Source organism: Talpa europaea (genome assembly GCF_964194135.1).
Source record: "Talpa europaea genome assembly, contig: HAP1_SCAFFOLD_91, whole genome shotgun sequence".
NCBI lineage: Eukaryota > Metazoa > Chordata > Mammalia > Eulipotyphla > Talpidae > Talpa > Talpa europaea.
Genome location: NW_028168027.1, coordinates 18,146 through 32,210, shown reverse-complemented (window position 1 = coordinate 32,210; position 14,065 = coordinate 18,146). Strand labels below are relative to the sequence as shown.

Genomic DNA, 14,065 nt, shown 5'->3' with positions numbered 1-14,065 from the left:
TGTCTTTCCTGTTATCGAAGCTCCAGATGTTCAAGGCCACCTCCACCGCTATCACCAGCCACATAATTTTCAACATTTAAAGGAATTAAAAACCGCTGTTATCCAGTATGGTGCTAGTGCCCCTTTCACTCTCACAATTCTTGATTCTATCGCAGAAGGTGGCTCACTCCCCTAGATTGGCAAACTTTAGTAAAGGCTGCCCTTGGCGGCGGAGATCATTTACTTTGGAGAACTGAATTTCAGGATCTCTGTAGGGACATGGCCCGAGAAAATAAAGGGGCTGGAAACCCATGGACTTTTGAAATGCTCACAGGCTCTGGGGATTTCGCTACGTCGGAAGCTCAACTTGTGGCTGATCCCGGCCTTTTTGCTCAAATCTCTTCTGCAGCCACCAGAGCATGGCGCAAACTTCCTGCCAAAAACAATACTGGAATCCCACTGATTGAAATAAGACAGGGTACTGGGGAGTCCTTCTCTGATTTTGTTGACCGTCTACAGATTGCAGCAGAGCGCTCCCTAGGCTCCACCGCTGCCACTGCTGACCTGGTGAAGCAGTTGGCTTTTGAACATGCCACTCTGGCTTGCCAAGCGGCTATCAGGCCCATGAAAAGACAGACCTCGGATGTTTCTGACTACATCCGCATTTGTGCTGACATTGACCCTTCATATCAACAGGGTTTGGCCATGGCGGCAGCATTTAGTGGTCAGACTGTGGCTAATTATATTAAGTCAAAAACAGATCCCTCGCGGAATTGTTACAAGTGTGGCAAACCTGGCCATTTTTCAAAGGCTTGTCCTTTGAACCCCGCACAAGCCCAGCAAAAGGTCCCTGGGCTGTGCCCCCGCTGTAAGCGCCGCAAACACTGGGCACGAGACTGTAGGTCAAAAACAGACACTCAGGGACAGCAATTCCCGTCCCAGTCGGGAAACGAGAAGAGGGGCCAGCCCCAGGCCCCGAAACAACCTCTTGGGGCAATCCCCTTAGTTCCAGCGACACCCACAAATCCTTTTCAAAACTCCGCAGAGCAACACCAGGAAGTGCAGGATTGGACCTCTGTGCCACCTCCAATACAATATTGACCCCTGATATGGGGCCCCAGGTCTTAAGGACAGGGGTTCATGGCCCTCTACCACAGGGTATGTTTGGCCTTATCATCGGCAGAGGCAGTGTGGCTTTACACGGTCTTAAGATTTTCCCGGGTGTTGTTGATAATGACTTTAAAGGTGAAACCTCTAGACATGTTATTGCACACCTGCTCCACTATTTCTCCATTTTGGGGATCCCAAAACGTATTAAAACTGATAATGGCCCATGCTACACTGCAAAAGCCTTCAAAAATGTTTGCTCTACCCTGTCCATTCACCACACCACGAGCATCCCTTATAATCCTCAAGGACAAGGCATAGTTGAGCGTGCCCATCTTTCGTTAAAAACCACCATCCAAAAGATTTTACATGGTTCCTGGTACCCCTCTAAAGGTAACCCCCGCAACACGCTAAACCATGCTCTGTTCATCCTCAATTTCTTGAGGCTTGACGCTCGGGCGAAAAGTGCGGCCGATCGTTTCTGGCATATGGAAACGCAAAATCATTTAGCAATGGTAAAATGGAAGGACCCTTTGGACAATACTTGGTACGGCCCTGACCCAGTTCTGATCTGGGAAGGGGATCTGTTTGTGTCTTCTCACAGACTCATGATGCAGCCCAATGGTTGCCTGAACGGCTTGTCAGACAAATTGATCACAAGCACCAACCCAGGGACACTCAACCTCCCTGAGGTATCTTTTACTTTTGATTTGTTACAGTATGGTGACCGCTTCCTGGCTCATCCTCTGTGCTGAGGGGCTACTTTTCTCCTCGGCCTTCGCCGGCTTCGGAGACACAGGCCAACTGATGTCCTTGACTAAAGCACTGTACAGAGAAATGCTGTTTTTACGCCAACAAATCAGGAATCGTCCACAATAAAATCCGACAGTTACAAGATGACCTGGAAAGAAGACGCCAGGAACTAGCTGAAAATCCACTCTGGACTGGTCTCAATGGACTCTTACCCTACCTTCTTCCCCTCATGGGTCCCCTATTAACCCTTTTGATATTGGTTGTGGTGGGTCCTTACATTTTTAACAAAATAATCACCTTTGTAAGACAACAGATTCAGGCCCTTCAGGCAAAACCCATTCAGGTACATTACCATAAGTTGGAGATGAGACATAAGGGAGGCTCTTACTCAGACCTATGCTCAGTCTGAAGAAATAAGACCCCCTTCCCCTGTGCGATGGACTGGTCAGCCAATGACGGGTAAGATCGGGGGCAGATTCAAAAGGATTGAGGTGCTAAATCGCCACACATCTGTGACTCCCCACGACCTAAGACAGGCGCAGTCCCCGAGGGGTTTTTGTCTTTTTGCTCTCTCATTAGAATTAATAGAAAAGGAGGATCTGTCGGGGCCCAGACCTGGGGCCCAGACCTGAACATCCGGGTTCTTGCCTGAAGCAGGTACTGAATGTTAGCTCCAGTGAAGGTTTCAAGTTTCCTATTGTGATGACTCACCCCTTCCCCCTGCTTGCTCCTTGTGGCTTGTTTCCATTGGTGGTCTGTCCTTGTTCGAGATAACGAGAGACCTCCTCCTCTGAACCCTATATAACATTGTACACATTCCTATATATATTGTACAAACTGTGTCGCGGCACGAGGCCAAAGGAAACTCGCTAAAAGGGCCCCATGATCTTGCCAAGGCCTGGGAAGTGCTGTCCCCTGACACCATCCCTGGTACCCAGGGGAACGTCTCCCAGGACATCACCACGATGGTCTCCGTCTTTCCAGTAGCAAGAGTCACATTCCCAGGATGACCGACCCACAAGCACTCCCCGATAGAAGCAGGTGGCCCAAGGAGACAGAGCCCCTCGGGGGCCCCCGCCATCCTCACAGGGCCGCGGGCGCTGGCCGGGACAGACAGGAGTCCACTCAGTGTCCACCACAGGCCCCCGGGAGGCACCTGCAGCCGGAAGGGCTGGGTGTGTCCACAACCACCTGCACAGGGGTGAGGGGCAGTGATTGATGGGAGGGAAGACCTGCTGGGTCACGTGACCCCGGGGACAGCATAAAAGGCAGGCCTGGGACCACACCTGCCTAGTCCCACCTGCTCCGGCCTCCAGGACGCTGCCCACCGACAGTGCACCTGGTCCAGCCCCACCCGAGCATCTCCTGACCCACGGAGCAGCCCCGCGGCCTCAGGTGAGTTCCCCATCTCAGGGGTCCTCTGATGGCGCAGCCAGTGATAGAGGGGTGAGGGGTGTTTTCAGTGGGGGCAGGAGGGGTTTACCCACAAGCACTGTGCCCCGCGGCTGAGTCAGCCTTGCCAGGGGACCCTCCTGGCTCCCTGGCACAGACTCCAAGGGGGTTGTGGGGTGGCAGGGCTTGCTGTGCTGCCGCCTGGGCTGGGCTCCCACTCACGGGCACCTGTGCACCGAGATGGTTGGAACGGGGCATTGGAGGTCGGTGGTGAGTCCTGGGTCGGGGTGTGCAGGGGGAGGGGCTGTGAGGGCCCCCAGGGTGGGCAGGAGAGGCCCTGAGGTAAGTCCTGTGGCCCCCGGTGTCCGGGACTCACCCCAGGCAGAGGCTGTGGCGGAGGAGGCGGGAGCTCCTGAGCCCACTGACACTTGCCTTGTCTCTTGTCCAGGTCTCCCACCGTCGGGCCCGGGGACAGCGGGATGAAGCTCCAGGCGGCCCGTCCGATGGCGGGAAGGCCCAGCCCAGCTGGGGTCCTCCGCCCGGTGAGCACCCAGAGAGGGATGGCCCCGCGGGCAGGACCCGGGGAGCAGACAGCACCCCCAACAGTGGAGGAGGATCCTCGGGTAAGTTCAGGACCTTGTCGGGCCCACCAGGTCGAGCACAGGGCTGGCGCCCCTCATGCTGTCTGCACAGCTCAGGCCCCCCCGCCCCAGCACCGCCAGGTGCTCCAGGGCGGGCCCCGCACCCCCAGTCAGCTCCTCCCCCTGTCCCTGCAACTGCAGCCCCCGCTCGCCCCGGTGCCCAGTGCGGTGAGCCACCTGCGCCCTCCCTTCTCCTCCAGCCCCTCCCTTAGACCCTGGGGGAGGCCCCCACTCTGCCTCTCCTGCCCCCCACAGCCCCCTCCCCGATCCCTGCCCCTGCATGTGACTGTGAGGCCCTGACCCCGTGTCCCTCCTCCCCGCAGGTGAAGTGCAAGGACTGCGGAGCCTTTGGGCACAAGGCCGCCAGCCCCAGGTGCCCCATCAGGTGCTGGCAGGGGGCCCTGGCGCCCCAGGCTTTGGGCTCCCTGCAAGGCAAGGAGAACCAGAACCCGTGGTACGGGCACCTGGCACCGAAGCCCCAGACTGGCAGCCGGACCGTGCGGGAGGTTGCACGGGCACTGAGGTAGGTACCTGCGGGCAGCTAGAGGGTCCCCCAGCTCACGGTCAAGGTCACTGTGACCTACCCCTCCCCTGTGGGCACAGCCAGGCCCGGGCCAGCACAGGTGGAGGGGGCAGCGCCACAGGCCGGGATCCTCCGGGCTCCATGCTGAGGGGCCCCTGATCTCCTGGGGGCCCACGCGGGTGAGGGGGGCAAAGGGCACCTGCACCTGTGGACAGCACGGGGGGGGTTCAGGGGTTCCAACGGGAGTCCGTGGGCGCCCAGCAGTGGGGAGAAGCTCCAAGGTGGGAGGACAGTGGTGGTGGCCAGGGCCTTCCTGACCATCCCGGGAGCGGGGGGATGGAGGGGGGACACTGCCCACACCCTCTTGGGCTCAGAAATCTCTGCTTAATGGCGTTTCTCCCCACAGGCAGGAGCAGCAGCGGGGCGCCCTCCCGCAGAAGCCTCCCAGGAGCACCCCAGGCCCGGCGCAGGGCGGGCGGGCAGCCGCAGCCCGCTGGGACGACGCGCGGGTGAGTGTCCCTGCTCCCGGGCCACCCCTACGCCGGGGCCGCTGTGGTTCCCTCGCCGCGCGCTGCGCTGCTGACCGGAGCGCGGGGGAGCTCACGTCCCTCTCCCTCGTGTCCCCACAGCACCCGAGCCGGCCCCTGCCTGTCCACTCCACCCAGAAGCGCGGCCCGGACCTGCCCTGGGGACGGCCGCCCTCGAGCTCGCAGAAGACACGCAGCGGCGTCCAGGGGTGTCCCAGCGGCCGGCCCGCCCCGGGGGGCTTCTCACCCGCCGCCCTGAGGGAGATGCAGGTCGGGGCCCCCTCCCCTGGGCCCACGTCTCTGGACACACCGCGGGGTGTCGCTCAGCATCAGGCCCTGGCTCCCGGCCCCCACCCCTGGACACACCCCAATCTTCTCGAGGTCGAGGTCCCCTCAGGCTCCGACCCTCAGCCTGCCCTGAAGTGGGGGCCCCAGGGCTCCTCCGTCAGCCCCAAGGCCCCAGGCAAGAGAGCCGCCCCCAGTCCTGCTCCACAGAAGCCCCCGAAGAAAGCCCGGCTGGGCCCGGCCCAGCACCCCCAGGAGGACAGTGAGGGCGCAGACGTGGGGCCTCAGCCAACCCTGCCTCCCCCACCAGGCCTCCCGGAACATGGGTCCTGCACAGCCCTGCTGGCCACCCAGGGGGCCCCGGCCCCCAGCGCTGAGCCCCCGCGCCCTGCCCACGGCCCCGAGCGCCCAGACTCCTGGCCCTGCAGCCCGCCGCACCCCGCCCTCACCTTGGTCCTCAGCAGACGGCAGCACGGCCAGTGGAGCTGCAGGTTCAAGGCCGCCTGCCCCCCGCCCCCTCCACCGCAAGGCACCCCCACCCGCTCCAGCCCCGAGAGCGCCGCCCCGCCTGCCCCGCGCAGCGTCCTCCACGAGGATCTCCTGGTGTCTTCCTCCTCTGAGGACAGCGATGGGGACTGAGACTCTCTGGCCGGGGACCCTGGCCCGCAGGCGCCCCGAGGATGCCCCATGACAGGCGGGGACCCAGGGACGCCACAGCTCGCTGCCCCGCACCCTCGTGGGTGGGTTTACTGCAGACTCTGCTCACCCGCCGCGAGCGCGAGGCTCCTGTCTGCGGCCTGGGATGGGGGCTCCCTGTGCCTTTGGCTCTTCCTGGAGCGCAGCCGTCGGGGGCCTGCGCCCCAGTCTCGTCTATTAATAAAGTGCCCTGAAACGCACGCGGGTTCGCGTCTCTCTTCTCCGCGGGGCACATCGCGCAGCGCCCCCGTTCCCTCCCGCACAGCTCCCCGTGGAGACCCTTAAGAGTCTGGGCCCAAAACGGCCCCTGGCAGGCCCTCATTCCGGCAGCCAGAGGACCCCAGGGCCCCCGCGGGGTCTCCCCCTTCTGACGCCGTCTGTGCGTGTCCGAGGCCAAGGACCCGGCCATCCTGGGGGGGCTCGTGGGAATCGCCCTCCTGGAGGAGCTGCCACCGCAGGGCGGGTGGGGGTGGGGAGCACCAGGGACGCTGAAGGGCGGCCTCGGCGCAGGACCCTTGACACCTTTCTGGGGGCGTGGTCACCCCAACTCTGCACCTGGGCAGGGACCCCGAGGGGGAGGAGCACTGGGCCTGAGTGCCCTGGGCTTGGGCGAGGGAGGGTCTCTCTGGCTTCCCTGTGGGGTGAAGCAGAATCGGGTCCAGCCTGGGCTTCACTGTGTGAATCTGGGGGAGTCCCTGGGGTGGGCCCAGGGCGTGCGGAGGGCGCCCTGCCCCGGCCCCCCACCCCGCGCTGACATGTGGCCGGGGTGGTGGTGGCCGAGGGATCGTCGGGCACCTGCCCCCGCTTGTTTTGACCCGAACACGAATCAGTTTCCTGCTCTTTGTAAAGTCTTTGAAAGTGAAATTTGTGTTGGGCTTTACCTTCCACGCGTCGCGAGTGCGTTGGCACACATCCCCCCACACTCACTCATTTGCACACAAGAGTGTGTTACTGAGAGTGAAGAGGAGCTGGTGAGACACCGTCTTATTAGAGTCCAGCCCCCAGCAGGAGGCTGCCCGGTGCTGGCCGCCCCAGGCTGGGCAGGGGAAGGACAGGGCGGCTCCCGCGGCCGCGGCTCCAGCGCTCTGGAGGCCCGGGGGCAGCCAGCCCCCTGAGGGAGCCCCAGCGCACGCCCGGGAATCCTCGGGGTCTGTCTCCCCCGCTGTCACGGGGTCCCCAGGGCTCAGGACGTCGGGGTTGAGGAGCCGGGGTGGGAGGGAAGGGGCGGGACGCCAGCCGGGCGCAGCCATCTCGCGGCTGCAGCAGGACAGCCCGGCGCCAGCCAGGCCCTCTCCCAGCTCCGGGCCGGGCTAGTGAGGACACAGCGCCCCCCTTCCCCAGGGCCCCCCTTTTCGTCGGCACGTCATGCCCAGGACCTGTCATAGCGACTGGCCGCCTCCCTCGCATACCACCCCCGCAGCACAGGGTGCGATGGAAGAGGAAAGTCAGGGGACACACCTGGGCCACCCAACGCTGCCCCATCCCCAGCGACCCCCCTCCTGGGACGGGCCGGGGTTGATCCAAATACCTGCAGGCCCGGCCCGCGCCTCCTTTATAGCCCCTGGCCCCGCTCGCCCTGAAGCCCCCGACCCCCCCTTCCTGGCTCACCAGCCTGCTGGGCAGCGCTGGGCGTGGCCCCTCCGGGCTGGCATCTCCAGGGGAGTCTGGCGCCGGGTGACCCTCTCCGTGGGCACGCACGACCCCCCAGCCCTAGGCTCCAGGGCGCCCTGAGAAAGCGCGGTGGGGCTTGGGCTGACCTCTGTCTTCTCCCCCCGACGGTCATGAGGCGCCTGCTGGGACGGGCGCACCCGGGGGCACCCCGGAGCCCCGGGGTGAGGGGGACACGCTCCGGATTCCTGAGCGCGCGCGGGTCTAGGGGTGGGGGCTGCAGTGGGGCTGGGCAGAGCCGACGCTGCTTCTACCAAGGGAAGCCCGAGAGGACGCGGGGCCAGGGCCAGATTTCAGGGAGTTCGGGTCTTTCATTTTCTGAAGCCTAGAGAGATCAAAGTGACCCACTGCCAGGGGTGCGGACCCAAGGGCTGCCTGCCCACCCACTTCCTTCCTGCCAGCGCCCACGGGGGGACAGCCCGGGCCACAGCGCCCCCCTAACCCGAGCCCTCCACAAAACGGCGGCAGCCCAGCCCCCCCACATCCCCCCAGCCACATCCTGGTTCTGAGGGCAATATCCCGGGGGCCACCCCGGAAGCAGGTGCCAGAGGTCATGCCCTGGGGCCTCTCCAGGGAGCGCTGTGCCTCCCTCCCTCAATCACTGCCCCTCACCCCTGGGGCGGGGGTTGTGGCTCCAGGTGTCCCTGGGCCATGTGGCCACACCCAGCACCTCCGGCTGCAGGGGCCTCCCGGGGCCCGCGGTGGACACTGAGTGGATCCTGTCTGTCCCGGCCAGCGCCCGCCCCACTGTGAGGATGGCGGGTCCCGAGTGCCTCTGTCTCCCCAACACCCGTTCTGCATCTTCCCACCTCGCAGGCCCAGGCCAGGCCCTCGGCTCGGCGTCCGGACCTCCTGGGACTGATCAGAGAAACCTCGTCACGTCTGTCTTGAGTGTGCAGCTTCCCTTGAAGATATTTTTTAATCCCGAATCCTTGGGAATGAATGATGTAGCCGCCTGTGTCCATCCCACGGGGTGCTCCTGAGTGCAGCGGGGCCTCCTGCGAGCTCCCCGAGAGTCTGCTCCTGCCCTTTGCGCCCTGGCCAGAGGAGTCACCCCAGCCCCACATGTGTCCGGAGCCAACTCCGGGCTTCTCTGACTCTCTCCTGTCCCTGCCAGCTCGTGCTGATGCTGCTCTGACATGCGGGGACAGGTGGGGTGACGCCAGTGGAGGGTCCAAGCCGCAATTTGTCGTCCCCAGCCCTATTCGGTCCCGAGCCCAGGACGCTGAGGGGGTCGGAAGGGGCCTGATGACTGTCCCTGTCCAGCCGTGGGCAGCTGGGGCGCTGAATGCCTCATCAGACTGCACCTGTGCCAGGCCCGGCCCCGTAGACTGGAGGCGGGGGGGTGGGGGGGTCGGGGGGGGGGTTCACCCAGCGCCGGACTCCCCGGGGAGCTGCTGGCCCGGAGCGGACACGCCCAGCGGTGCCCAGCAGGCCGGTGACCGGTGGGGGTCGGGGGCGGGGCCTCGTCGTGGGGCGGGGCCAGGGGCTATAAAAGGGGCCCGGGCCGGGCCTGCAGGTCATTCGGAGCCAGCGGTCCTGACGCGCGCATCGTGCAGCGGCTCTTCCTGACCCCGGCAGGGTAGACTCCGGACCTCGCCGCGACTCGGAGCTTCGGCCTCAGGACTGGACGCGCTCGCAGCCTCTGGACCAGGTGCGGGGACCCGGGAGCGCTGACCTGCCTCCCCCCCGAGACAGACGCTTGTCCCTCCGGCCAGGCGCGCGCGGCATGGCCCCGGGGCCTGTGGAGACGACCGGCTGCCAGGGCCGCCTCGGGCGCCGGCTGGGGCCCGGCCAGGTGGGGGCCGGGCTGCGCAACCTGGGGAACACCTGCTACGCCAACGCGGCCCTGCAGTGCCTGACCTACACGCCCCCGCTGGCCGGCTACCTGCTGTCCCGGCCGCGCGCGCCCTCCTGCCCCCGGCGGCTGTCCTGCACGCTCTGCGCCATGCGGGCGCACGTCTCCCGCGCCCTCCTGCACCCCGGGGAGGTGGTGTCGCCCGTGAAGGAGCTGCTCGCCGGCTTCCATGCCTGGCGCCAGGAAGATGCCCACGAGTTCCTGATGGCCACCGTGGGCGCCATGCAGGGCGGGTGTGTGAGCGAGCTGGCGGCCGCGCACCCACAGCCCCAGGACAGCACCCTGGTGCGGCGGCTCTTCGGGGGCTACTGGAGGTCCCAGATCCAGTGCGTGCGCTGCTGCGGAGTCTCCACCACGCTGGAGCCCTACCTGGACATCGCCCTGGACATCCAGGCCGCCGACAGCGTGGAGCAGGCTCTGCAGGACTTGGTGAAGCCGGAGAGCCTGGACGGGCCCGACGCGTACCACTGCGCTGCCTGTGGCGACAGGGGGCCCGCCGCCAAGACGCTGGCTCTGCATGCCCCTCCCCAGGTCCTCATCCTCATGCTCAAGCGCTTCGGCGGCCCCACAGGCGGCAAGGTGGCCAAGCCCGTGCGCTACCCACAGCGCCTGGACCTGCAGGCCTTGCTGTCCGAGCAGAAGGCGGGGGCCCTGGAGTACGAACTCTATGCGGTGCTGGTGCACGCAGGCTGGGGGTGTCACCAGGGACACTACTTCTGCTATGTGAGGCCTGGGAAGGACCGGTGGTATCGCATGGACGACTCTCAGGTCACCTCCTGCAGTGTCTCCTCTGCCCTGAGCCAACAGGCCTACGTGCTCTTTTACATCCAGAAGAAGGAACTGGACAGGGCCAGCGAGCAGGACTCACCTGGTGGGCCACCCCCAACGCTGACCACCACAGGTGTGGACCTGCTCCCTGAGGCCCATCGGGAGCCTGTGGGAGACAGGCCTCCTGCGGTCCCCGAGCCCCAGGAGCCTGCGCGAGAGACCCCGACCCGGCCGGTCACCTTGGACCAGTGGAGAAAGCATCAGGAGCACGAGCGACCCAAGCCTGCCCTCAAGCTCAGGGAGGTGGACCGTGCCCTGCCCGCCGACGCGGTCGTGATCCACCGGCCCAGACAGCCCGCGGGGTCCAGAGCGGGTCCTGCCCAGTGCGACACTGGCCAGCTGCAGCTTTCAGCCTGGGCACATGCTGCTCAAGGGCCAGCCCCCATGGGCAGAGCCCCTGGCATGGGAGGAAGAACCAGAGCCACCAAGGGGAAGAACAGGAAGGCCCAGAGGGTCCTGCTTGCCTTCTAGACACCGACACCCATCTCCGGTCGTCCAGGCCGAGGTGACAAGAGCACATGAACACCCAGCATCCTGCGTGTCCCAGGGGAGACCCACCCCGCCACAGCCACCCAAACCCAGTGCTCCTCACCCTCAGCACCTTGGACAGGACCCCGGATTGCTCCTTCCCCTGCCCAGCAGCAATGGGATTCCCAAGCGCTCCCCAGCTCCGTGTGGGCCAGGTGCAGGAGCCCAATGGAATCCCACTCCTGGCACGGGGTTCCCTAGTTTTGGTCGCACCTGATCCTCCAACTGTGGCGGGGGAAGAAAGGGCAGCGCCCCGGGCTGGGCGCAGGTGGCCCACACAGCACACTCAGCCTTGTCCTAGGATGAGTTTTACTGCAAAGCTACTCAGCTGTCCCCAATGGAAACCTGTTCTGCATCCAACGAGTCGCTCTCCCGCAGCGTGGAGTACAAGGCGGGAGCAGGAGAGCCTCCCGGCACCCGTGACGGACACCTGGACCTAGCAAGTTGGGCGTGCCCCCGGGCAGGAGGCAGCGCGCTCCATCCTGGAAGGACCTGAGCCTCAGGAGCCAGTGCATGGAGTCACCATGGGGTGCCTTCTCCTGCGCCTGTTCTCTGTGAACTCACAACACTGTTTAATGTAGCATGTACATTGCTTTCAATTAACAGTTTGTGTCCAAAACGATATGGTACAGCTGAGGGCCCCCAAGGGGCACAAAGCATTTCTACCTTCTGAACCTTCTGAGAAGACTTGTTGAGAGAGAGATCCATAGTGGTTCCTGAAGGCAGCGTGGGAGTTCAGTTCCTGATAGAATTTAGTCTGCTTAGAGATGCCAGAGCAGAGTGGGTGGTGGGGTGAGGATGAGAAACATCAGGGCTCCCTGAAGCAAGGCCCCAGGGTATGACTAGTGGTAGTTGTGTCCCTTTCCTGCAAGGATCACACACCCTCAGCACTTCCGATGGGGTCACCCTTGGGGGTGGGGCACCTGCCTGCTGTGTTTTCCGGGAGTGGCGTTCTTGGCATACTTCTAAGTTCTCTGATAGCAGGCATTGCCTGTAGCCCCTCATTTTCTGTGAAGAAGGGAATGAGGGTGGTGGGAGGGCTATCTAGGACTAGATGGAGGGGTTGAATCCTGCGATAAAATTAACCTAGTGAATTCTGGCAAGAGGGAAAATGATTTTGAGTGATTTGGGAAAGTTACCTTATCCTTCCCAAAAGATGAATAAAGATCAAATGTACCATACGGACATGTGTGTGCCCATTGTTTTTTCAATTAGAATGTGTTTATCATTTGTTGCAGATGCTTTTGCACACTACTAAGACATATAATTTTTGTGATGATATTTGTCATGGTAAAAGTTCTGAGTAGTGTCATGAGGATCGGGAGCTGAAGATGGGGTGTCCTTCGTGACTAGAATGTCCATACCTTTGTCCCTAGTGGGCACCTGTCTGGTTTTGCTGCTTTCATTCTGCAGAAATCAATGATCAAGGCCATGGGTGCTCCATTCTGGGGACCAAAAGTCATTGGAAAAGCGGGGGAAGTGATCAGATCATTGTTGGGCCATAGCCAAAGCCTGCACTCGGGGCCCAGGTGTGGGCTGCTGCTCCCTTCCACGCCGGGCCTCGTAATTCTGGAGTGAGACACCGTCTCTCCCACACATACTTATTTACTTTGCTCATTTATATCAGAAAAAAGTTTCAGAATTAAAGCACAGTTGCTTATGCTGTCTTTCAACAGGAAATCTGATGGGGCCTCCCCCGCTGCGAAGCCGGCAGCCTCTGCAAAGCAGGTTAGTTTTCCTTCCTCTGGCGGGGGTGGAGGGGGGTTCCCACAAAACAAACAAACAAAAACAAATGTAGAAAAACAAACAAGGGAAAACAAATATAGACAAACAAAAACACAAACAAAAACTAACAAAACTAATAAAAACTAACAAAAACAAACTAATGAAAAAATTAAAAACAAACAGAAACAAACAAACAAACACAAACACTCACAAAACAAGCAATAACAAAACCAAAAACAAATGCTAACAAAAATTAACAAAAACAAACACTAACAAAAACAAACAGAAACTAACAAAAACTAAAAATCAAACACAAACAAAAACAAACACAAACAAACAGAACAAAAACAAATAAAAACACACAAACACTCACAAAAACAAGCAAAAACAAAAACTAGCATAAACAAACAAATCAAACAAACAAAAACAAACACAAACAAAAACAAACAAACAAAACAAACACAAACAACAAAAGCAAACAAACAAAAACAAACGGGCACACCAGGGTATTTCCAAGGAGGGTGCCTTGTTCAGCCTCTTTTAAAAAGCTCCTGGGCGATGAATTGGGCACCCGGAGGGACCCCAGGTACGGGGGAGGGGAGGGACCAGGGCCCACGGGAGGCGGGGTGCAGGGGGGAAGGAAGAAATAGAACGCTACATAAATGAACCCCCCCAAAGGTTAACAGACCTGAACACAATTGTTGATGGGAAGCAGACAGCAATTTGGCTTTAAAATCTTGTTTCAAATTCAGAAAACCCGGAAGGCAACTGAAGCCACAGGCACATCCTGGGGATTCCCGGCCAGGAAAGCCTGGTGCTTTCCGGTCAGCGCCTGATCATTATCAGCTGTTGCCAATTAAACTGAGAGGTTCGCTTCTTACTGTCCGTTTCCCTGGGGGCAGGAACACAGAAGGGGGATCTACCTTCTCTTGACAGAAGTGCCCGTTGCCCGCAGCCATCTAGGGCCTCTGGTCCACGGCAGTGGCCTCGTAGCCACGCCAAGAATGAAGTACTCAGCTCATTTCCACCTTAGAGTTGAATAAACTGAGTCACAAAAAGACTGAGTAACATCTCCTGGACTGTGACGGTGGAAATGAGAACCCATGAGGTGTGTCTCCAGGGTCTGGACTTATTTGTTCCCTGAGCCCTTCTTCACACTTCTCTTGTCTCTGCCTCTCCAGCCAAGATACCAGAAGGTTGAATTTTAGTTCCTCCTCCTCACATGACTGTTTCCACCCTCTCTGCACCATAGAATCGCTTGGGGTCGGGGGGTTTGAAAACAGTGAGGTATCACTTGGAGGCAAGACTGTGTTCACTCACAGTGCCTCTGGGTGTGAGTGGGGACGGTGGCAGTTGGGGAGAGCACACGCCAGCTGAGTTCTCTCTTGGAAGCATTTCCCCTTGAGGCTTGAGTTCAGTTTTTAGGTTTCATCAAAGGGAATACATGTGCAATTCCTTTGTGAGAACTTTCATTCTGCAGTACGTTGCGGGCTTCTGTGGTGGGGGATAGCTTACGGGGTTCAGCTTGCCTGAGTGCTCTCGGCAGAGCTGCTGT

The 14,065-nt window shown here is 61.0% G+C and overlaps 1 protein-coding gene across 1 annotated transcript; it reads left to right on the top strand.

The window, feature by feature from the left end:
* Positions 1–9,300: 9,300 nt before the first annotated feature.
* LOC311187971 (ubiquitin carboxyl-terminal hydrolase 17-like protein 6) lies at positions 9,301–10,728 on the top strand (the record flags this gene model as incomplete). The annotated part of the gene is made up of 1 exon (XM_084259749.1): positions 9,301–10,728. The coding sequence occupies one exon, from the start codon at positions 9,301–9,303 to the stop codon at positions 10,726–10,728; it is 1,428 nt and encodes a 475-aa protein (XP_084115875.1).
* Positions 10,729–14,065: the final 3,337 nt, after the last annotated feature.